Source organism: Amphiura filiformis, chromosome 1 (genome assembly GCF_039555335.1).
Source record: "Amphiura filiformis chromosome 1, Afil_fr2py, whole genome shotgun sequence".
Taxonomy (NCBI): Eukaryota; Metazoa; Echinodermata; class Ophiuroidea; order Amphilepidida; family Amphiuridae; genus Amphiura; species Amphiura filiformis.
In genome coordinates this window covers 89,818,738-89,841,124 of record NC_092628.1, presented here as the reverse complement: position 1 = coordinate 89,841,124, position 22,387 = coordinate 89,818,738, and the positions used below count along the sequence as shown (strand labels likewise).

The window sequence follows — 22,387 nt, the reverse complement described above, 5'->3', positions numbered from 1 at the left end:
CATGGTAAAGGCCACTCACATAGCACAGATGACTATAGATACTATTAAGTAACTGCTGAGCAAAATTCAAGCCTTCACCACTGACCACTGTTCACAAATGATCTTGGCAGCCAAAAATCAAGTGGCCCAGAATAGATCTCCTGGACTATCCAAATGGACAAATAATCTGGCATTATTTTGACTGACTGTTCTTCATATCAAATGTTATTGTTAACATTTGAATCCTGGATGGTCAGTGTTGTTTACTTTGTTTGTTTGCCACCATTTTTAATTTTGGTAAATGGATAAATTTAGTCAATTTTTAGGATTTGTATTACTCACTCACCTCATGTGATTATATCATGTTGCTAACATTCCCCATGCTCCATATCTTTAGGTGAAAGTTTCCCTTGCGGACACAATTCAGCTTCTTCCTCAGGAGTGAGCTGATTAAGTTCATACACCTCATCAACTTCCTGAAACCTTAAGATCCGAGGAGGACTTGAGGAGGACGTAGATGTTTTCTTCCTAAGGTTAGTGTTCTTCTCATTCTCATACCCATTAATTTTTAACTGTGAATATTGGTTTGCAACCGGTGACTTTTCATCAAACTTGAGAGTATCGCTTACGGATAATTTGCGTGATTTAAAATCTAATCCTTCGGCACGTAATTGGTCCAATTCTCTTGCGCTACACGTTGGTGTGTCGAGTACTGCATATGTTGTGTTAAATTCTCGATAGTCAATTTTTAAATGTTCATTGTCTTCATGTGGTGATATTAGATGGCTGCTAAATCGATGTCCCCATAGGATTTCATGAGGAAGATAGGAGGTACGAGCTTGGCATAGAAGACCTGTTTGCTCCACCACTCCTTCAAGGATAACAATCAGTTCAAATAGGCTGTTTGATAATTCATAACTTGACATATCATACAGTGGACTTCTCTCATCAATGATATGTGTAATAATCATCGGCCATATTAATAGCAGTTTGTCTTCAGAGTTTTCTGTCCCCAAGTCAATCGGATGAGCATATAGTGGAATGCACTCTCCTTCTCTTGTCACTTTGGCTTGAATGATCTGAGCTCTTATTTGTGCTTGAAAAAGATGACTGTGGCGAATATCCCCAATTCTAAACATAAGGCACATTTTGCCATCTCTTTCAGCAATCACAGCATTCTTGCTGAACTTGAGAGTCGCAGCTCGTTTTTTTGGCCTTGCGATTTTAGCAAAAACACATCCAATCAAAATGGCGTCAACTAGACAACCGAATACAGACTGAACAATGACGAGAAATGTTGCAAACCAGCATTGGGTGGTGACAGACCGAAACCCGTACCCAATTGTAGTTTGTGTTTCAATTGAAAAAAGGAAACTTCCAATCCAGTTCTCCACGTTATACACACATGGCTCCCAGTCAATGTCTGTAATATTTCGACTCAAATAATCTATATCATCATGCCACCATGCAAGTCCATACCAAAACACGCTTAAAGAGCAACCATCCAAGGATGTATGACAACGTAAAAATGAGAGTACCCAACGCCATCTCAAATCAATTATAGTGGTTAGTAAGTCATTCATATAATCAATCATGGTTGATCCAACATGGGTATGAAGCACATTGCAAAAGCCATCTTTGTCCACCAATCTCTTCAGCCTCTGTTTCTTCTGTAATTTCACCGTTTGACTCATATTGTAGAAAGATTTCCTGCGGCTGTAGTCCCTCTGAAAGCTTGAAGTTTTTGTATTATTTACATTCGTCTTAGTCACTACATTATTGTTACCAACAATAGTGTTAGACACTTCCAAATCAGGTAACAATAGGCTGGGTGGGCCTGGTGTAAGTTCCTCTTCTAGCTGATTTTTCTGATTCTCTTGATTCTGTACGGTTTATAATAGGTGTACATTGCTCTTCAAAACTGGCACTCTTGCCAACACCATGCCCCAAATGCATTCCAATTCGCCTGTCCTTTGTGATACCAGACATCATCAAGGCCCACAGCTGGATAAGTTAACACAGAACTTTTGATAAATAATCTAGGGAGCATATATGGGTAAGTTTCCTAGTTCCAAGTGAAACAACATCAAAATACACTATGAGAACGCACTACAACTCGTCATCTGTACTGGGTAACGTTTGTTCACAATGAGCGACTATTATCTTTTGGGTCCAAAGTTCTGAAGTTGTCAAATATTGTCATAAAACAATGGCCTGTCACCTGATGAAGTTCGATATGATAAGTGGGTCCATAATTCACCCCTCTATTTATATTTGGTATCTCCCTGGTTTGACCCCGGATGACTTCCACCTGTTACTTAGAATAACCAAATTTTCCACTGCCAGATATTTTGATGCTGATCTATCAAGGATCCACTCTAGCTTTGAATGATAATAACAATACTTTTAGTGTGAAATATATCATTAAAACACATGTTCAATTAATCAGTATTATTCTAGTTTTGATCTTAGTTTAAATTATAGAAATAAGCTAATGATTGAAAATAAAAGTATTGAAAAAAGTTTGAAAAGTTCATGTGGCTTGTGACCTACAAGTACAAGTAGTTTCAGATTTCATCACAAAGTTGAGATAACACATGGTCTTATGATTGTTATATTTTCATGGTGTCTTATATTTCATTTACAGCAGTCTATGGTTACAGCAAAGTGTGAAGGTACTATTAAACTGGTAGTGCACAATTTGCATGAGCAGTAGATAGACTACATGTAGAATCTGCATAGAAGGTGAGAACTCAACATCAAAAGTGGGGTGGGATGGGTACAGGTCTTGATTCCCCAAATACCCCCCCATTGGGTGAATTTCCTGTGGTAGAAGTTGTGAAAATTTTAATTGAATCTGCAACTTATCTCCAGTATTAAATTATGTCATACTTTTATAAGGCCAAGTAAAAATTAAAACATGTTTCTCGTCCGGGTTTTTAAAAATTAGGAGAATGAGGTGCTTTTAATTTTTAATTTTTTATTGGAAAACGACGCTAAATACCTGTATTTGGCACCATATTTCGGGTATTCGACATACAGATTGATATCTGAGAAAAAGGAGGAGGGCCTTTTTATTTTATTGTTTTGAGAGGTAGACCCCTCTAGTGATCACAAAACTCTTCTTGAATGATGTATTTATGCATTTACAAAGCCGTAAAATAAGTTTGAACTTCTGAAGCATCTTTTTCAACAAGTTATAATTAACTGAAAGTTTACAAAATAAAAAGAAATTTGAAATATCTTCAAAAAATGAGGAGGCGCGGACGAGAAACATGTTTGTTTTTTTACTCGGCCTAATGCTAGGTTTCTACTTTATGTCACATGTTTATTCCATACTATAGTATTGGCTTATCCAATTTCCATATAATTGTTTATAAACAAAACAAGTTCAACAGTGCATGTGTTCATATCTCAGGGATGTACGCCCTCACAACATGGAAGTACCATGACAACAGTAAAGGCCAAGTAAAAAAAAAATGATGTAGGCCTATATCGTCCAGACTTTTTCAAAAATCGGTGAGGGAGGCCCTTATTATTTGTTGTTATGATCACATCATAACACATCATAAAAACGAGGAGGCCCCTAATATTTTTTGTTATTTCCCCAAAGCCCTATATACCCCTAGCTTGAAGAGAGTGTTTCAATGTGTTATTAATGATAACCAATAACCTCCTAACATGTCTTTTCATTACGACAATTTTAGAAACAAAGTAAAGAAGCAAAGAAGAAAAATAACAAAAATATTCGAAAATCTCCAAAAAACGGTGAGGGGGTTGATATATACATGTTATTTATCTTACTTGGCCTGTAATACTTGATGGTGCCTGGTGTCATCTGTCATAATAACCAATGAATGATAAAATAATGTGAAATATTATTGAAATCTGAGCTAGAAATGAGCAAATGATTGGAAATTAAATGGTAGGTTCCATGTTAGTATCTATATGATGATGACCTACGTCTACAATTATTATCTGGTCATAATATGACATAAAGTGCAATTTGAGGTAAATATAAACAAAGTTGAATGACAGACAGGACAATTCATATCTTGAAGTCAAAGTTAAATTAGAGATACTATTACTATAATTCAATTGCTGGTATTGGGCATTGTCTTGTTGTTTCATGTGGTTTCATCTCTGTGATCAGGCCCTTCACAATTGATTTTGGGTTTCCTGCCTGCATATGAAATTAAAAATTACCAAATATTTAATTATTTGATTTTTATTAGACATTTACTTTGTTATAAAATGACATTTTTACATGAATTTGCTACTTTCTTACCTTACAAACAAAGAACACCCCTGCATTATTATCAATGTATAAAATTAACTATAAATGCAATATAATTAAATCCACAGTGCCAAAATGTACTCTTGATATTGGGCTGTGACCACTGATTTAAGAAATAAAGGGTAATGCTTTATCCTTTACACCCAATTAATGTGTCCGAGGCAGTAAAAACGTAAATAATGGGTGAGGCGCAGCCGAACCCATTATTTAAACGTTTTTACTGCCGAGGACAATTATTTGCGTGTAAAGGATAATGCTGCACCCTTTATTTCTATTCTATTACCATAAAATAGTGCGATTTAAAGAGAAAATATCATTTTTTGGCACAAATATTTTACGTTGTTTACTTCAAGGTGGAGCGCGTACGCGTAAGTGACAGCGCGTATCGCGAAAAATATCACACGCCAGAACCAAGCGTGATGCTGTGCGTAGAATGTGTTACGGCGCTCGACCCATTATTGCAGAATAATGGGCTCTCACGTGACGCGTTTCAACAAATCACAGTGCGCGATTTTGAATAATGGGTCGTGGAGGTAATTCAAAATAAAGAAAATAATAAGTTACCTCATCCTTTTTTTATAATCTCCAACAGGGAACTTGGAATCAGTTGTAAAGGGCCTAACAGCGTGTTTCTACTGAGCAAATGATTGCATGCAGGTGAATTTGAGTGAATTCAGGGTGATGCGAGGAATACGCAGTAACGGCCCCAGCAGAAACAGATAGGGCGAAGGTGAATGTGAGGTAATGCGAGTGAATCCGTCAACCACCTATTGAGGTGGTTAATAGTGGCAAATAGTGGCAAATACACACTAACGTTCACAGTATAGAAACAGTTCGGGTGACAATTTTGTGGGTGACACCAAAAGTTGGCCTACAGTGTGAGCATTCAAAATCTGACCTTGAAAGTCATGAAAACTGTTTTTCTGGACTTTATTGCGAAGTAGAAATGACCAGATGAAGGCGAGAGGATTAAAATGCAGGTGAAGGTGAAAGCGTGGGAAATGCGAGGTGCTGAGTATAAACACGCTGTAACTGACCTGTCTAATCAGGTCAATTCAGTGGTCAAACCAGACTTCCTGGGCCAGACTTTCACAATGGACATGATGGGGAAGGTCCTTTTAATGGGGGGGCACATGTTTTTATAACACATGTATAAACATCCTAATATATCTGGAGTGAAGTTTTACAGATGCAGAGAATGTCGTGCTGTGGGAAGTTGATATTTTCTGAGCCTTAATTGCAATGCATTTGGTATCCTGTCGTTGGGGTGGGCTTACATCATTATGTTAGACTTTGCATCCTGCAAGTAAGTAATTGAATGGTTATCAGTATTTACCAAAACCTAAAATGTCCTAATCTAGACATTCATATTTACATTGCATTCATTAACTTTGAAATGCCAATTGTTTCAGTTTATAATTACATTTTAAATTCAAATAAGCAAACTTGATTTGATCACTCTAAAAGAAACACATGATGTCCTATAGATAGAACTACACAATCCAGGACAAAATTGTTGGAACACTTTCACATGGGTACTTCAATATGTGCCTGCATTCAAGTTGATTTGGTCATTGCCCTAATAGTATAGAGACACCCAACATTGATTGGTGGGGAAGGGAGAGGGTTATGAAAGGGCTCTAACTTCACACAAAAGAAAGCAAAATTTTAGAATGTCACACTTAACTGAAAAATGACTAATACCCTTGACCCGGATTGTAATATCATTAGAATTTGATCACAAAACAAGTAAACCTGTGCTCAATGCAGAATCTGTTATTATTAAAGTCATCTTGAAGTAAGATCTCAGTGAAGAAAAAAATATCAGTAATAAACTGTTATTCGCTACCATAGTGCCCTTTAGTAACCATTGGTTACTGGTTCAAGCCTGGGCTCATACACCTGTTCCGAATTATGATATGCCATAGGCTTTGTGTTGTGATCATTTCGATTAGTGGTTCGTAACAAAGAAGGCATGAGCCAGTTTACCTAGCAACGGTCGTATTCTAAGGCCGTTCTTTATTATTTTCTGCAAAGTAATGACCTGTGACTTATTTTGTACCTTTGTGTATGATTTGCAGGTATGTTTAGTCTGCAACATTGGCCAATCTGTCTGGCATTGTACTGATTGTATTAGGATGATACCAATTACTTGTGGCTTCCTGGCTCATTTAACACACTACATATTATCACGATTTATGTGCTGAAATATCACTGTCTGGCTAGCTGACAAAATATGTAAGTGAAAGTAATAAATAGAGTGGCATCACTACAGGATTTTTTTATAAGGGAAAAAGCTGGGGGAATAATTTCTAGGCAAGACATTTTTTGCCTCCCCCCCCCTGCAATTTCTGAATCAACTGTTTTATATGATGAAATCATACAACTTCAAGCCATATCTCAATCAAAATAATTCAAATTTTAGTGAACATGATAGCATTACATATAAATTTCACTGGATCATGGAAGTAAATACTTCCATGACTAGCTGGATAAACATTGACAAATATTGTGTAAATACCAGAGGAGAAAGAAACAGAGCGCATACAACCAGTCAAAGTCCCCAGGTATTGTATAATGTAAGTTCTCGCATATTCATGAGGGCCGATTGTTCGATCGATTACACGATAGACCGTGAAAATATGTGGTAATTGCGTAGCAGTCTCGCCCGTCGCATTTCATGGAACATTCGGCCCTCATTATCGGGTGATGCTGAGACTTTGACTGGTTGTACGCGCTCTGTTTTCTTTCTCCTTTGTGGTAAATACACACCTACATCAGACCACTTCCCTGATCAGACCAAAAAAAATTGCTTGCTTGTCCGTAGATTACTATCAGAAGTTGGGTCGGTTGGTGGGGAAAAGTTTTTTTTTTCTTTGTTTTTTTAGTTTGTATATAAAACACTCACTGACCACAGAATTTCCACCAAAGACAAATTCAAGGTAAACCCCCCGGGTAAAAACCCTACTTTATTTGACATGTCTGGTAGACTTCATTTTTTTTAAATTATTTTTTATTATTTCATAATACTTCATTTTTAAAATCAACAATGTGTTACTTTTCACTTGTGTAGACACTGAGCATGATATATGAAGTATCGGAACCCTCAGCCAGGTACATATCAGTGGCGTGTCCAAGGGGGGATAGCCATTAAGCCCCCTGCGTAACTCTAAAAGCCCCTCTGAGCCCCCCGCAGGAAAAGATCCTTGACTCGCCAGTGCAAATGGAGAGGGGAAACATGCAGGAAATGGAATCAGGATCTGGTACAATATTCCCAATGCTCTGGTTATTATTACTTTGTGTTAGGTTGTTCCTGGTATTTTACAACATATCTAATATATCTTTAGTTTTCCAGACGAAAGTTCATAACTTTTTTGGGAAAATTGTAAAAAAAAACCTTTCTATGGTTCGGGACTGTGAGATGGTCAGTCGGACGGACAAGGACAAGCAAGCAACTCAGTTGTTTTTGGCCTCACTAAGGCACATGAGGTTAACAAAAGTTATCTTGGTTTAAGTGACATGCAAAATCTCCCCTTGAAAAAGGTATAATGTAAACAAACATTTTTTGAGCAAAATTAAAACCTTGTGGAAAATTGATTACTAGCCAAATGATGAAATCTATATCTGTGCTCTCTTCTCAGATGAGATATATCTTACAGAGGCATTGTTGAATCAGCAAAGCCTGAACATTATCTTCCATGCAGCATTGGTTCTTTGCCAATTTCGGGGCCAATTTCAGAAGTTTCTCTCAAGCAACTTACTCAGTCTTCTTGGAAGTTGAACAGTGTGTTTGTTCATCCTGCTCCCAATAGGCATGATAGGTAGGTAAATACAGAGCATATGGTCTATGTACCCAAGGGTCACTCCCATTGTGGCCTGTACACCATCCGCCAGAAAAAAATGTGTTCAAAGAGTAGTTTTTTGTGAGTAGGCACGATACATGCGTATCGTGTTTAGGGTGTCAAAAATATGAAAAATTGGAAAAAAGGGTGGCAAAAGTGCTAATACACGGTAAAGGTATGTAAATTGGATAGATCGAGAGATGAATATGAAAAGGAAAATGATCTTCAAAAAGCAAGTAAAAAGAAATTTGTGATCGAAATTTGAAATATCCCCCAAAATCCTGGAGAAAAGTAACCATAATGACGAGTCACCAGTAAACAAATCCTATGAAATTTGATACAAGGAATAAAATCCCTGTTTAGGGTGTGAAAACAGGCGCATGTTACCTGTTTAGGCAACTTTAGGGTATCATTTTTGTTTAGCATGCTTTTGAAAAGTTGATCCAGGATGGTACACAGGCCACAATGGGAATGACTCCCCCGGTCTACGGTCTATGTACAGGGAAACAAAAACCATAATTTCTTAAAATAAAATGCTCTTATCAAAACCTTGAAAGTCCTTGAAATTTGATACAGATTGTAATCGAAACAAAAACAAGATATTGGTCCGTTGCATTGTGTGATAATAACTGATAAGCTATGATAATTCTTTTGTTGGGTGTTGCTTTTAAAATGACCTTTTCTGCAAACTAGATAATCTAAAACTTGGAATACTAATAGAAATATGGTATGTGGAATTGAATTGTTTCCACAAGCAATGGTCATATAGCAGGTCTCATATTCCATCTGCTTTGTAGGAAAATAGATTATCTGGCACATCCAGTGACTCTTGTCTATACTCAATGTACAGCCCAAACCATGATGGGACCAAGCATTAGCCGCATAAGTGAAAAGTCCGGATAAGTGAATTATAATGTAATTCTGCATTGACTGTCTGAAATGCTAACATTGAAACAGCACCCCGGGAGACAGCAAAAGGTTATTTAAAATGGGTAATAACACTGTATGGTCTGCATGTACTTTGCTTGAATGAGTTATGCTTTGACATGTGCGTCATATAGGCCTAGATCATAAATGACTCTCTTGTACGTCACCCACTCTGATCAATGATCATTAGTAAATCGAATACAGGGTCTGTGTTTTGGGTTTCTAGGATGAAATGCTTGTTTCTTTTGACTGCATGACTTTGCAGCATGGCACTAGCAAGCTATCTTGAAAATGCAGTTGGTATGTATATCTATGGAAGCCAACCAACAGGCACTTGAAGACTCTTTGCTATCTGCTGTATGTTCCTGGTTACAGACTTGCCTGCTTCATTAAACAGATGTTCCAGTATCATGAATGTAGTATCAAAACAAAAGGTTGAGAAGATTTGTTTTGGTTTTATTGAGGTACAGAATACCTGTTGGTTTCTTCTTCAATTCTTGGGTTTGAAGTGTACAGAACATCTGTAAAGGTGAAATATGAAGGTACCCATGCCAGTTCTGTTCTTGCCAGAATGCATCATGAGCAAATGACACTTGTAAATTCTGCAAAAAAACAAACAAACAAAATGCACTTACCATTTTATCCTCCTACACATCCGATTCTATTTGACACAGTTGGTATGCCGGAGGACCACAATCTTCTCCCCCTGTGAGGGCGGTTTTCTCATCAGGTTCGTTGAACACCGCAACCACCTCATTAAATCTTAAATTCCGTTTGGTCAGCTCATCTCTGATCTTATTATTGTCATAATTATCCTCAGCCTCATGTTTGGGCTCCCTTCCTTTTCCGCCCATTTTCTTGTCATATTGTTCTTGTTCTTGCTTTTCTTGCTCTCGTAGCATTGCTAATTCCTTTGCGCTGCAAGAGGGCGTTTCTTGAACGGGATAAGTTGTGTTGAACTGGCGGTAGTCAATTTTGAGATGCTTATGGTCATCATCAGGAGAGATGATGTGACTACTAAACCGATGTCCCCAAATGATCTCATTAGGTAAGTAAGATGTACGAGCCTGGCATAAAAGTCCTGTCTGTTCAACTGTCCCTTCAAGGACTATAATAAGCTCAAAAAGACTGTCAGCCAAGTCTTCTCTACATAAATTATAAAATGGACTATTTTCATCAATGACGTGAGATAATATAAGTGGCCATATTAAAACAATTCTGCCATCAATGCCGCCATCACTGTTCAATGAGATATGACGTGCATGGAGCGGAAGACATTCGCCTTCTGCCGTTACCTTTGCTTGCACCATTTCTGCTTTCACATTTAAGCGTCATATAAATGACTATTTCAGTATGTCACCCACTCTGATCATGAGGCACAAATTGCCATCCCGTTCTGCAATCACAGCATGCTTGCTGAATTTCAAAGTTGCTGCTCGCTTTTTTGCACGTGCTATTTTTGAAAAAACTAAGCCAACTAACAAAGCATCTACGAGTGAACCGATAAGTGACTGGATTATTACAAGTGCACCAGCACCCCAGCATTCTTCAGTAACAGATCGGAAACCATATCCAATGGTTGTTTGTGTCTCAATTGAGAATAGAAAAGCACCTCTCCAGCCATCAACATTGTAAACACATGGCTCTCTCCATGTAGCGTTGGAAGCAAGGTGTCCCAAGTCCTCATGCCACCAGGCTATTGAGAAATAAAAGAATCCAAACACCAGCCAGCAAACTATGTAAGAAACTGAAAAGAACATAAGACACCAACGCCATCTCAGGTCAACAAGTGAGGTGAAAATATCCGAAAAGTGACTCCGTATAGAATTGTTTGACTTGGTGTGCAACACATTGCAAGCCCCATCTTTGGCGACCAGCCTCTTTAGTTTCATATTCTTGCGTAGATTGATAGTAGTCACGATATTGTGCATAGATTGTCTGCGATCATATCGCCTGTTGATAGGAGTTTTACCATTCACTTGTACAGCGCAAGGTGGTGCCACCTCGACTGAACCTGTTGAAAGGGAAGCGGTAGTTCCGATGGCGAGTTAGTGTAGTATGTGATTCTTTCCCTGGCTGCAGGCATTGTCGCTGTCTTAATCCAATATATCAGCTGATAACAAACTTAAGTTACAAGGATAAATCAAATTTGGCTCTGCCAATCAAAAATGTGATATTGATAGTTAATTTTAACGAGGCTCTTGGTAATTAACTTAATTAATAATATCCTGTGTGGAAATTCAGTAAACTGACCAGAAATGATTTGGTTAACTTCTGTCACATTTAAGCAAACTTGACAAGATAATTTATAAAACTGGAACCCCCTCTCAATATGGTTGTGTCCAGGTAATCCGGTTTAATTTTCAGTTTAACCAAGTATGATGTCAGATGTTTCTTGCCTCCCGCTATCTTTGTACAAATAGAAGTATTACATAATCCGTCTTGACTACAATCAAAATTGTTCCTTAGTATCAGCTATGTTGGCTTTTGGTTTATAAATTGTTATTTGAATGATCACACACAAAGTATTTACTCTGCGGCCGTTCACATGTTCCTAGAATAATCCAACCTAAACTGTCCGATGAAGTTCACAGACTTTCCTCAAGTTCAAATCTTACAATCTTCGCTTGGGTAAAAAGGAATTGTGCAATTCCTCATGTAGCATATATCATAGGTGGTAATATTCAACTTCCTTCTGATTCTTGATGTGTCACTGTTCTGCTGACTTAATGTTCAGAACATTCATATGCAAGGAAAAAAAGGAAATTATGTCTGTAAATTCAAACAGTTGGTGAAAATGTGCCCTCTTCGCAGTCTGGAAAGCTGACATTGAATATGTTTTTCTGTTGAATCAACTTGTTGACTTTGGCTTGTAGTTGTTGATTCGTTATTTATAGTGTCCATCCAGTCAAAATAAAATACTTAACAATCAGTTTCCTTTGTTGATGTCCTCTGTTAATGAATAATCCAATTTGCAAGTTCCAATTAAATATGTAAAGGAGCTGTGCAAACTTAATTGTTAAACTTGCTCAGTGAAGCTTGTATACAAACTGCAGTGTGTGCTAGTTTTCAGTTCACAAAGTTGCTATATCCTTGGCGTAAGTTCAATTCTAACTGTAGTAAGTACAAGAAGATTTCCGCAATCACAGAATACAAATTGGCTCGTCAAATCTATCAGAATACGTGCTGCACAAGAAGTCACTCTGTTTCTGTTGTTAGCTAGTTGGCTAATAAGCCCAAAATATGAGGGGTACTTTGAAGGGTGCCAGCAATGATTCACTGCAGTGACTTCAGAATGAATACTACCTACACCTGCAATGACTGACAAAATTGACATTCACTTATGGACTAGTGATTGTAACGTTGATATTACAAACTGTTTCCGTCAGGAATAGGGGGTACTTGAGCCCCTATCCTGTACAGTCTAGTAAAGATTGCACAATTAAAGGAACTCAAGATATATTTTTAAACACAGGATCATACTAGTAAGTAGGTTGGCAAGGCTGTCACAAAAAAGGGATTAGTCCACTATTTTGATTTTATTGATATTTGATGCTCGATTGAGTCCACTAAGTTGTTTTATTGATATTTGATAATCAATTGACCTTTGACGTCTGATCAGCTGTCAATCAAGTAATGTAATAAGGTGTCAATCGAAAGTAATCAAGGTCTATGTCATAAGAATAGATTGAACAAATTAGAACTTGTGGTGGTGTAAATGAAGGATAGAAGTGGGACTTCTTTTGTTAATAATAAAGACTGCATGGTGAGATGAGGTTCAAGCATCTCATCAGTGCGTTGGACGCATAGGTACACTCCAGCAATATACCTGTTGCCCGGGGGAGGCACTCCCTATCTGAAATGGCAGGGATGTGCCTCGGCCATGTTAAAAGTAGGGGGCATTCAGGACAAATGTACAATTAAAAAAATATGGGGTCATTCAGTACACAACCTGAATAAAAATGGGGTCATTTGGTATGAAACTTTGAAAAAAGGATGGTCATTGGGGTAACAAAAAGTAAAATGGGAGTCATTGAGTAGCCTACAGGATTGCCAAAAGAGTATCATTAAGCACACATAAATAAGTGCCAAACTGCGTGAAAACAACTTGGCCACCTTGGAAATGTGAAAAATCTCATTATTTCTGGAGGAGAACACAAATAGGCCTATCACCTAAATTTGGGAATTAAAAGAGGGGTCATTGGGTATAGCAGGAAATAGGAAAAGGGGGGGTCATTGAGTACATGAATTTTTTTTAAGTGGGTCATTGGGTAATAGGTAGGACCATAACACAAAAAAGGGGGTCATTGGGTACAAGCCGGTTTGAAAAAGGGGTCTATCCCAAGGCACATGATGCATATCTGTCATGGAAGTGCCCTCGGGACCTGTTGTTAATGTAATGATGCTGTTGTATTACTGTCACTTCTTTTATAGGTCTACTTTAATACTTGTGACAAAGTATCTGTAAAGACATGCATACTCCCCATTACATGAAAATGTCAATATCAATTGAATAGCTGAGTGGAAGAAGGGCCCAACTCCATCAAAACTGTTTTTGAGATATTAAGAAAAAACTTAATATTTGGAAAAGTTTTATAGACAGAATGTTTTCATCTTCAGGGGACCTTTAATACATGAACATACAATATTACATACATTCAAAATTATATATGATGTTTCCATGGCAACGGTACAGGTCTTAATACGAGCTGGAGTTGGGCCCTTCTTCCACTAATATACTGCAAGTGCCAGTTCCGTAAGCAGATGTGTTATAAATAGCTACAGAAATTCGGTAATTATCCATTAATTGCACAAGTAGAAGCATGTAATATGTTAGCAAGAAAGTTATTGTAGTGAAAAGCAGATTTCAGGGATGAACAAAATTCCTCTTTAATCCAATATTTTGTGGAAGAAGGGCCCAAATCCATGGAGTTGGGCCTTTCTTCCATGAAAACCATGATTAAGTGTATGTGGAAGACTATTTAGAGAGTGAATTTTGGCTCATCTTTCACACACAAGGAAGAACAGTCTGCTGGCAATAAAATGCTGGGTCTAACTCATTTTGTAAAAAATGGAGTTGGGCCCTTCTTCCACTCAGGTATTCAATTGATCAGTCTGTCATTCAGATATATCTGATGACAAGTCTGTTTTTGACAATCATTCATCAAGTTGAATGAGTTTTGAAGTTTGTCTCCAACAGGGATGGTGTGCCTATGCATTCAACTGTTCCAATATCTGTGATCCAACACACTGATGAGATGCTAACCTCACCCCCACCATGCAGTCTTTATTATTAACAAAAGAAATCCCACTTCTAACTCTCATTTACACCACCACAAGTTCTAATTTGTTCAATCTATTCTTGATTACTTTTGATTAACACCTTGTAGTTCTTTACTTTCCAATAACAAATGTTTCTCAAATTGAAATCATAATTGTGCACTATGCATAAGAGCAAGTGGATTCCATGGAATAGAAATTTAGGTTCAAAGGTTCTTGAGCTACTATTTTACAGAAACAAACCTGATCCCTTCTGGTTATCTCCTGCTATGTGATCAAGTGATGGGGCAATGCGATTAAAGTTTAGATTTTTACTGAAATTCATTCTTGTTCCTTTAAGAATGACTGTGCATGTTCAGACCAAGTTACTGGAGGATATCAAGCATCTTGGGACCTGTATAAATAGCTGGTTTATCAATAGCTGTCATACACAAACAACTGCCTTACAAATATCACAGTAACTGAACAGGATCGGAAATGAGATGGGGGTCAAAAACCGGTGTCAAAAACAGATGTACGGGGATGTTCCACACAAGTGAAAAACACAGGCTCTGGAATTCCAATTTTCTCCATACCAGTCGTGGATCCAGAAAGAAAAAAATACGGGGGCGTAAAGTACATAAGATTTCTAGAGGGCGACGAACCATATGGCCGCAAAGCGGTCATCGCGTCGCGTTTGCGCCGACGCAGGAGGGTGTCTGAGGGAGGATGTGGCCCCCTCAGAAGTGAGAAACTTTTGCAAAATGAAGACCTAATTGAAGCCATTTGGTGGATCATTTTAACACTATTATTGTGTAAAATTTGAGTTTGAAAGAGCGGAAACTTTGTGTTATGACCATGACGGCCCATTCCCCATTCGTGGACAAGCTTTCAATATTATTGTATAAATTCAATTGGTTTAAACATAAAGTTCCGGGTATCTAAAGCATAAAGAAAAGGGCAACTTGTTTATACATACGCAGGGTGGTGTCTGAGGGGGGATGTTCCCCCCTGAGAAGTTGGAAAATTTTGCAAAATGAAGGTCCAATTGAAGTCATTTGGTGGACGATTTTGACACTATTATTGTGTAAAATGTTAGATAAAGTTCGGAAATGTGTGAAAATGAAGGCCCAATCGAAGCCTTTCTTGGACCATTATTAACTACTAGGCGGTTACCCGTATTTGGCGGTTCTAGGCTGTCGCGATTACCTGGCTGATGGTGACTGTACTCACCAAGTTTTATGCCCATAGGACAGTATTTACTAATTTGACCTCAGATGACCCCTTGTGACCTCGAAATGACCATCCAAAATTTGGCTCTAAATGTTGACTGTACCCACCACGTTTCATGCCCATACAACAGTTTTTAGTAATTTGACCTTGGATGACCCCAGATGACCCCAAAATGACCGTCCAAAAATTTGACTCTAAATGTTGACTGTACCCACCAAGTTTCATGCCCATACGACATTTTTTACTAATTTGACCTCAGATGACCCCTGGGTGACCCTGGATGACCCCAAAATGATCATCCAAAAATTTGACTCTAAAAGTTGACTGTAGGCCTACCCACCAAGTTTCATGCCCATACGTCAGTTTTTTACTAATTTGACCTCAGATGACCCCTGGATGACCTCGGGTGATCTTGGCCCACTTACCGAAACAAACTTGTTCTGAGGTCCAGATGCACCCACCCACCAATTTTGAGGAACGTGCGACCCCTAGTCTCCGAGAAAATAGGCGGAAAACAGTTTTTACTAATTTGACCTCAGATGACCCCTGGGTGACCTTGACCCACTAACCAATACAAACTTGTTCTGTCTTAGGTCAAGATGCACGTACATGTACCCACCAAGTTGCATGCCCATATGACAGTTTTTACTAATTTGACCCCTAGATGACCTCTGGTGACCTTGTCCCACTAATCAATACAAACTTGTTCTGTCCCGGGTCAAGACGCACCTACCCGTCAAGTTTGAGGAATGTGCGACCCCCAGTCTCTGAGAAAATAGGCGGACAGACAGACACACAGACATATAGACACACAGACCATGCGTATTATTATATAGACTAGGCGGTTACCCGTATTTCGCGGTTCTCGGCTGTCATGGTTATTGGCTTTTGTAGATCTCAAATTCAGGGTGTGTCCTTTGGCTGGGATCACTGTCCTCACAGCTGAGCTCAATTGCAGCTTTTTGCAATTTGACCTGACTTTCGCTCTCAATTTGAAATTTGACCTGACCTTTGACCATGGATGACCTAACGAACACAAATCTGAACTTCCTTGGCCAAAGTTACACCCACCCACCAAGTTTGAGCTCACTGAGCAATTTGAAATGTTTATGTTTTTTGACCTATGACCTCTCAACCGCAGATCTGACAAAAAAGTCGCAGTGGAAACTTTTGTTTGTTAGTCCAAAGTCCACTCACCTACCCAGCAAGTTTGAGCTCATAGGGGCAATTTGAAATTGTTACCTTTTTTTACCTATGACCTTTTAACCGTAGGTCTGTAGAAAAGGTCACCGTGGAAACTTTTGTTTGTTAGTCCAAGGTACACCCACCCACCCACCAAGTTTGAGCTCCATAGGGGCAATTTGAAATTTTAACCTTTTGACCTATGATCTCTTAACCGTAGGTCTGACGAAAAGGTCACTGTGGAAACTTTTATTTGTTAGTCCAAGGTCCACCCACCCACCAAGTTTGAGCTCCATAGGGGCAATTTGAAATTTTACCTTTCTTGACCTATGACCTCTTAACCGTAGGGTCTGATGAAAAGGTCACCGTGGAAACTTTTATTTGTTAGTCCAAGGTCCACCCACCCACCAAGTTTGATCTCTACAGGGGCAATTTGAAATTGTTACCTTTCTTGACCTATGACCTCTTAACCGTAGGTCTGACGAAAAGGTCACTGTGGAAACTTTGGTTTGATAGTCCAAGGTCAACCACAATGGCATGGCTAGATTTGCCATTTAAAGTGTTTGAAATTAGACTTCAATTGAACTTGACCCCATCCTTGACCTTTGACCTTAAAAAAATATAAACTTGTTCTTCCTCATACCAAGCTGCACCCACCCACCAAGTTTGAAGAACATGCGACACCCCGTCTCCGAGAAAATAGGCGGACAGACAGACAGACAGACAGACAGACAGAGTCACAGACAGACTACCAGTGTTATTATATAGACTAGGCGGTTACCCGTATTTGGCGGTTCTCGGCTCTCGCGATTACCTGGCTGATGGTGACTGTACTCACCAAGTTTTATGCCCATAGGACAGTTTTTACTAATTTGACCTCAGATGACCCCTTGTGACCTCGAAATGACCTTCCAAAATTTGGCTCTAAATGTTGACTGTACCCACCATGTTTCATGCCCATATGACAGTTTTTACTAATTTGACCTCAGATGACCCCTTGTGACCTCGAAATGACCTTCCAAAATTTGACTCTAAAAGGTGACTGTACCCACCAAGTTTCATGCGCATACGACATTTTTTACTAATTTGACCTAAGATGACCCCTGGGTGACCCGGATGACCCCAAAATGACCTTCCAAAGATTTGACTATAAAAGTTGACTGTACCCACCAAGTTTCATGCCCATACGATAGTTTTTACTAATTTGACCTCAGATGACCCCTGGATGACCTCAGGTGATCTTGGCCCACTAACTGAAACAAACTTGTTCTGTCTGAGGTCCAGATGCACGCATCCACCAAGTTTGAGGAACGTGCGACCCCTAGTCTCCGAGAAAATAGGTGGAAAACAGTTTTTACTAATTTGACCTCAGATGACCCCTGGGTGACCTTGACCCGCCAATCAATACAAACTTGTTCTGTCCTAGGTCAAGATGCACCTACCCACCAAGTTTTTTACTAATTTGACCCCTAGATGACCTCTGGTGACCTAGACCCACTAACCAATACAAACTTGTTCTGTCCCGGGTCAAGACGCACCCATCCGTCAAGTTTGAGGAACGTGCGACCCCCAGTCTCCGAGAAAAACAGTTTTTATTAATTTGACCCCTGTATGACCTTTGGTGACCTTGACCCACTAACCAATATAACCTCGTTCTGCCTGGGGTCAAGATACACCCACCCACCAAGTTTGAGGAACGTGCGACCCCAGTCTCCGAGAAAAGAGGCGGACAGACAAACAAACAGACAGATGGACAGATTCTGGTGAATTATAGTAAGACTAGGCGGTTACCCGTATTTCGCGGTTTTCGGCTATCATGGTTATTGGCTTTTGCAGATCTCAAAATCAGGGTGTGTCCTTTGGCTGGGATCACTTTCCTCACAGCTGAGCTCAATTGCAGCTTTTTGCAATTTGACTGACTTTTGCCCTCAATTTGAAATTTGACCTGACCTGTGACCACGGATGACCTAACAAACGCAAACCTGAGCTTCCTTGGCCAAAGTTACACCCACCCACAAACTTTGAGCTCTATTATATGAGCAATTTGAAATTTTTACGTTTTTGACCTATGACCTCTTAACCGTAGGTCTGACAAAAAGGTCACCGTGGAAACTTTTGTTTGTTTGTCCAAGGTCCACGCACCCACCAAGTTTGAGCTCCATAGAGGCAATTTGAAATTTCTACCTTTTTTTTGACCTTTGACCTCTTAACCGTAGGTCTGACAAAAAGGTCACCGTGGAAAGCTTTGTTTGTTAGTCCAAGATCCACCCACCCACCAAGTTTGAGCTCCAAAGGGGCAATTTTAAATTTCTACGTTTTTTGACCTATGACCTCTTAACCGTAGATCTGACGAAAACGTCACCGTGGAAACTTTTGTTTGTTAGTCCAAGATCCACACACCCACCAAGTTTGAGCTCCATAGAGGCAATTTGAAATTTCTACATTTTTTGACCTATGACCTCTTAACCGTAGGTCCGACAAAAAGGTCACTGTGGAAATGTTTGTTTGTTAGTCCAAGATTCACCCACCCACCAAGTTTGAGCTCTATAGGGGCAATTTGAAATTTCTACCTTTTTTGACCTATGACCTCTTAACCATAGGTCTGACGAAAAGGTCACCGTGGAAACTTTTATTTGTTAGTCCAAGGTCAACACACCCACCAAGTTTGAGCTCCATAGGAGCAATTTGAAATTAGACTTCAATTAGACTTGACCCGGTCGTTGACCTTTGACCTTAAAAAATATAAACTCGTTCTTCCTCATACCAAGCTGCACCCACCCACCAAGTTTGAGGAACGCGCGACCCCCAGTCTCCGAGAAAAGAGGCGGACAGACAAACAGATACACAAACACACAAACAAACAGATTCTGGTGAATTATAGTAGGATTACTGTAGGCCTAATCATTAAGTTATTACTTAAAACAATATAAAGTGTATGGGTGTCCAAACCAAAAGCGAAAACGGCCAGTTGTTTACGCATAGGCCTACGTAGAGGGTGTCTGAGGGGGGAAATTTTGCAAAATGAAGGTCCACTTGAAGCCATTTGGTGCATCATTTTTACACCATTTATATCATTGCTTTAAACAAAAAAAGAGCCCGAACTCAATTTGCAAAATGTTATACTGGTCCAGAGCTTTATATCAGCGGGCTCGCAGTATTATGATTTTCACGTGCTGTTGGGCAGAGGCCCTGCCTTCAAGCAATGCCTAAAATAATCACAGAACCTACACCTATTAGGCCTTCGATCGACCCGACTGTGCAGTTTTTTAGGCACGGGCCTACTCAATTACGCGCAATTTAACCTTTCTCTTCCCTTTTTCTTGCTTTTCTCTTCTCTTTTTCTCCTTTTCTCTTTCTCTCCTTTCCCCTTTTCCCGTTTTTACGGGGGCGTGCACCCCCTCTTTCCTACTTTTGCTATTTTTACGGGGGGCGTGCGCCCCCTCCGCCCCCTCTGGATCCGCACCTGTATACTGTTATAAAGACATAAAAATAGTAACACAGCCATTACGGATACATCTATAGCTTCAGAACTATTAATCATATTCACAATATTTTATCATATAAAGACAGGTGGCTTATGTAAGTGCATTTTGATACCCCATTCATTATTCATAACAATTTTTAAAGGAAAAGAACTCAGATTTAAAAGTTGCACTTACCATAACATTTCCATAAAAATAGATTAGTATTTCTTTTCTATAAAATGTTAGCTTTTACTGTCAGATATGACCCCTTTTAATTTTGAGCCGGACAGTTGAGGTAAAGCAAAGAAAACTGAAATTTACTACCAGCGCAGAGGTCGCCAATGCATGTCACTCCTTCCGTTGTGCTATAGGTGACCCCGGAGGTGACGTCACAAGCCGATGACCTCCGTTGACAACAAATCTGATTCAGAAGTCAAATTTGTAGTTTTCTGTGGTTTGTCCCTTTTCAAATCGGCCAAAATACTACCATTTCTATAACTTCTTGACATGGGGCCTCCAGCCAACAACAAAAATAAAGACTCTCCTCTAGTGGTCGAGTGGTCACGGGTTCAAAACCGCCCCGCGAAAAAAGTTCTCTCTTGTTCTTGTTTATTTCTTCCTTCCTTCCCCTTCACCAAAATAGACCTGGGACATTAGGGTTAAAGGGAAATAAGAGGTTTCTTAACCCTAATGCCTTTTTTGGAAGGAATTGGGAAGAAAGGAGATGAAAAGAACAGTTGTTTTCTTGTGTCTAGTTTTGAACCAAGGACCTAGTCTTTGTCAAAGACCTCATGATCCATACCGAGGGGGTCGAGCGGCTGAGAGCGTACAATAAGATAGATAATGCTCCCACAACAGGGCTCCAGGCAAATGCCTTGTTGAAAGGCTACCAAGGACCCCTCAGGTATGGAGAAGAAAACCGGGAATACCAAGCCATGAGTGGGATGCTTTTGCCTGCAGTCAATTTGTGCAGTAGCCTTTAGTAGCCTGGAGGATATAGGGTTAATCCTAGAGAAACCAAAGTCTGTTTGCAGGAATGTTTTGTTGAAAATAGGGCCTATCAATTTGTTTATCATGTTTATGTGTGCGTTTTGCTCTCGTTTCCTAAAACATGTAAAACAAGACTTATCTTCAACCAACATGACTCATATATTAAGATATAGGAACAGATCTGGGCATCCGTTTGCAGTTGTTCCTCATGAGTTGAGTGGACCTTTTTTGATAAACCTTATCACTGCAATTTGTGTCATTTATTTTAGGAAATGGATTATGTGTGTATGAAATTAAAAGTAAAGCCTAGACAGTGGGTTCATTCACAATCAGGTTACCGTAAAGCAGCATATTTGTGCAGCATTATAATTTTGCATTTTGGGAGAGAAACCATGAAATCTTTACAAATGTTTACATTTCCTTAGACATGTTAGAGGCCTATATGAAGAAAAAATATTCCTATGCATAAAAATGTCGAAAATCAATTGCACTCATGAAATCCACAAAATTTTCATGCATGTATACATGTTATGCTTTACAATATGTCTTTACAAGTGGCCTATTCCAGAAATTAGATGCACACCCCCATAAATAAGTTTGGATTTCCGGACTTTTTTACCAGCTATGATTGCTGCAAATCCAGACTTTCAGTTCACTGTTGAAGAGCCTAAATTTCTTATTTGAGGGGCACATTCTGAACAATTCTGTCATTTTTGGCCCCCATACATGTATATGTATTTATACTTTCTTTAAGCAGTGAGGCTTAAGTTATCGCCCAGGGGGATGATGGTTGGCTGTGGGCCACACACATATGTGGGGCTTATGTTATCGCCCAGATGGTTGGCTGTGGGCCACACACATATGTGGGGCTTATGTTATCGCCCAGATGGTTGGCTGTGGGCCACACACATATGTGGGGCTTATGTTATCGCCCAGATGGTTGGCTGTGGGCCACACACATATGTGGGGCTTATGTTATCGCCCAGATGGTTGGCTGTGGGCCACACACATATGTGGGGCTTATGTTATCGCCCAGATGGTTGGCTGTGGGCCACACACATATGTGGGGCTTATATATGTTATCGCCCAGATGGTTGGCTGTGGGCCACACACATATGTGGGGCTTATATATGTTATCGCCCAGATGGTTGGCTGTGGGCCACACACATATGTGGGGCTTATGTTATCGCCCAGGTGTTTGGCTGTGGGCCACA

General features: G+C 39.5%; 3 protein-coding genes and 1 long non-coding RNA gene across 4 annotated transcripts in view; 2 read left to right on the top strand and 2 right to left on the bottom strand.

Annotated features, from left to right (window-relative positions):
• Nucleotides 1-331: 331 nt before the first annotated feature.
• On the bottom strand, nucleotides 332-2,578 carry LOC140164275 (G protein-activated inward rectifier potassium channel 3-like). The gene is given in 4 exon segments (XM_072187547.1): nucleotides 332-1,460; nucleotides 1,462-1,511; nucleotides 1,514-1,862; nucleotides 2,561-2,578. Coding segments are annotated over 4 exon segments (1,530 nt in total). The 3' UTR covers nucleotides 332-347.
• An 85-nt stretch (nucleotides 2,579-2,663) lies between these two features.
• LOC140167473 (uncharacterized) lies at nucleotides 2,664-6,510 on the top strand. Its single transcript, XR_011861057.1, has 3 exons — nucleotides 2,664-2,724; nucleotides 4,869-5,017; nucleotides 6,358-6,510. It is a non-coding gene; the product is annotated as an uncharacterized lncRNA (long non-coding RNA).
• Nucleotides 6,511-7,927: 1,417 nt separating this feature from the next.
• The window catches only part of LOC140167466 (uncharacterized), a 41,014-nt gene continuing 26,554 nt past the window's right edge, over nucleotides 7,928-22,387 (top strand). Inside the window, exon 1 of the mRNA XM_072190775.1 lies at nucleotides 7,928-8,097. The gene's annotated coding sequence lies outside the window, so the exon portion shown is untranslated. The remainder of the gene's footprint in view (nucleotides 8,098-22,387) is intronic.
• LOC140164264 (G protein-activated inward rectifier potassium channel 3-like) lies at nucleotides 9,687-11,209 on the bottom strand. The gene is made up of 2 exons (XM_072187536.1): nucleotides 10,398-11,209; nucleotides 9,687-10,364 (listed from the first exon to the last, which is right to left on the bottom strand). Exons 1-2 carry the CDS (start codon nucleotides 10,974-10,976, stop codon nucleotides 9,693-9,695), a joined length of 1,251 nt encoding a protein of 416 aa, XP_072043637.1. The 5' UTR covers nucleotides 10,977-11,209; the 3' UTR covers nucleotides 9,687-9,692.